The following is a 718-nucleotide window of genomic DNA, read 5'->3' as shown; positions in this document are numbered from 1 at the left end:
TTCTTGGCCTCCATCTTCTGCTGTGATGGTGGCACTTACAGATTGGTTTAGAATAGAAGCTCACTGTCTAACACAGGTGATAGGGAAGTAATTGTAAATATTGTACATGTAGTTTTTGGTATAAAGACATAACACCACCCAGGCAGAGTGCCTGGAACTGTCCTGCTGGACAGACCTTGGCAGGGCAGGAGAAAATTTTTTACAGATAAGGAACAATAAACAACCTTGAGACTGAGAAAAGAAGAGCCCTGACTGCTTCTTCAAGCACCGGGCTGGGAAAAGAGACTTTGGGACTTTTCTCGGGGTCACTGTGACCAGCTACAGATCCTGACACCCCAGGACCTGGTGAGCACCAGGACACAGGTGCTGCTGCTGGAGGGGTGGCAGATGCCCCCATTCTGGGCAGGGACAGGGGGTGCCACAGGACATCCCCTCAGGGCAGAGGGTGAGCAGGACCCTGCCTGGGGCTCCAGAGGAGGGGAGGGCACACGGGGAGGGGTTCCCACCTTCCTTGCAGAAGCAGGAGCCGTCGAGCGGGGAGCAGGCGAGGCTGTGCTGGCAGGAGCAGAGCCCCGAGCAGTTCACCCCAAAGGTGTTGGGGGGACACAGGGAGGAGCAGTGCTCGTCCTGGGTGTGGGGAACAAGAGTTCAGGACAGACCAGAGCCCTGCCCAGGGCTGGGGAAAGCACCCACGTGTCTGGGGGAACCTGGTGCTGTA

The 718-nt window shown here is 56.7% G+C and overlaps 1 protein-coding gene across 1 annotated transcript in view; it reads right to left on the bottom strand.

The window, feature by feature from the left end:
- Positions 1 to 718, bottom strand: part of PEAR1 (platelet endothelial aggregation receptor 1) — an 11,091-nt gene that overhangs the window by 4,655 nt on the left and 5,718 nt on the right. Inside the window, exon 5 of the mRNA XM_031064328.1 lies at positions 507 to 627. Coding sequence (XP_030920188.1) covers positions 507 to 627 — 121 coding nt within the window. The remainder of the gene's footprint in view (positions 1 to 506; positions 628 to 718) is intronic.

Source organism: Geospiza fortis, unplaced genomic scaffold (assembly GCF_000277835.1).
Source record: "Geospiza fortis unplaced genomic scaffold, GeoFor_1.0 scaffold313, whole genome shotgun sequence".
Lineage (NCBI taxonomy): Eukaryota > Metazoa > Chordata > Aves > Passeriformes > Thraupidae > Geospiza > Geospiza fortis.
This window is presented reverse-complemented; position numbering and strand designations above follow the sequence as displayed.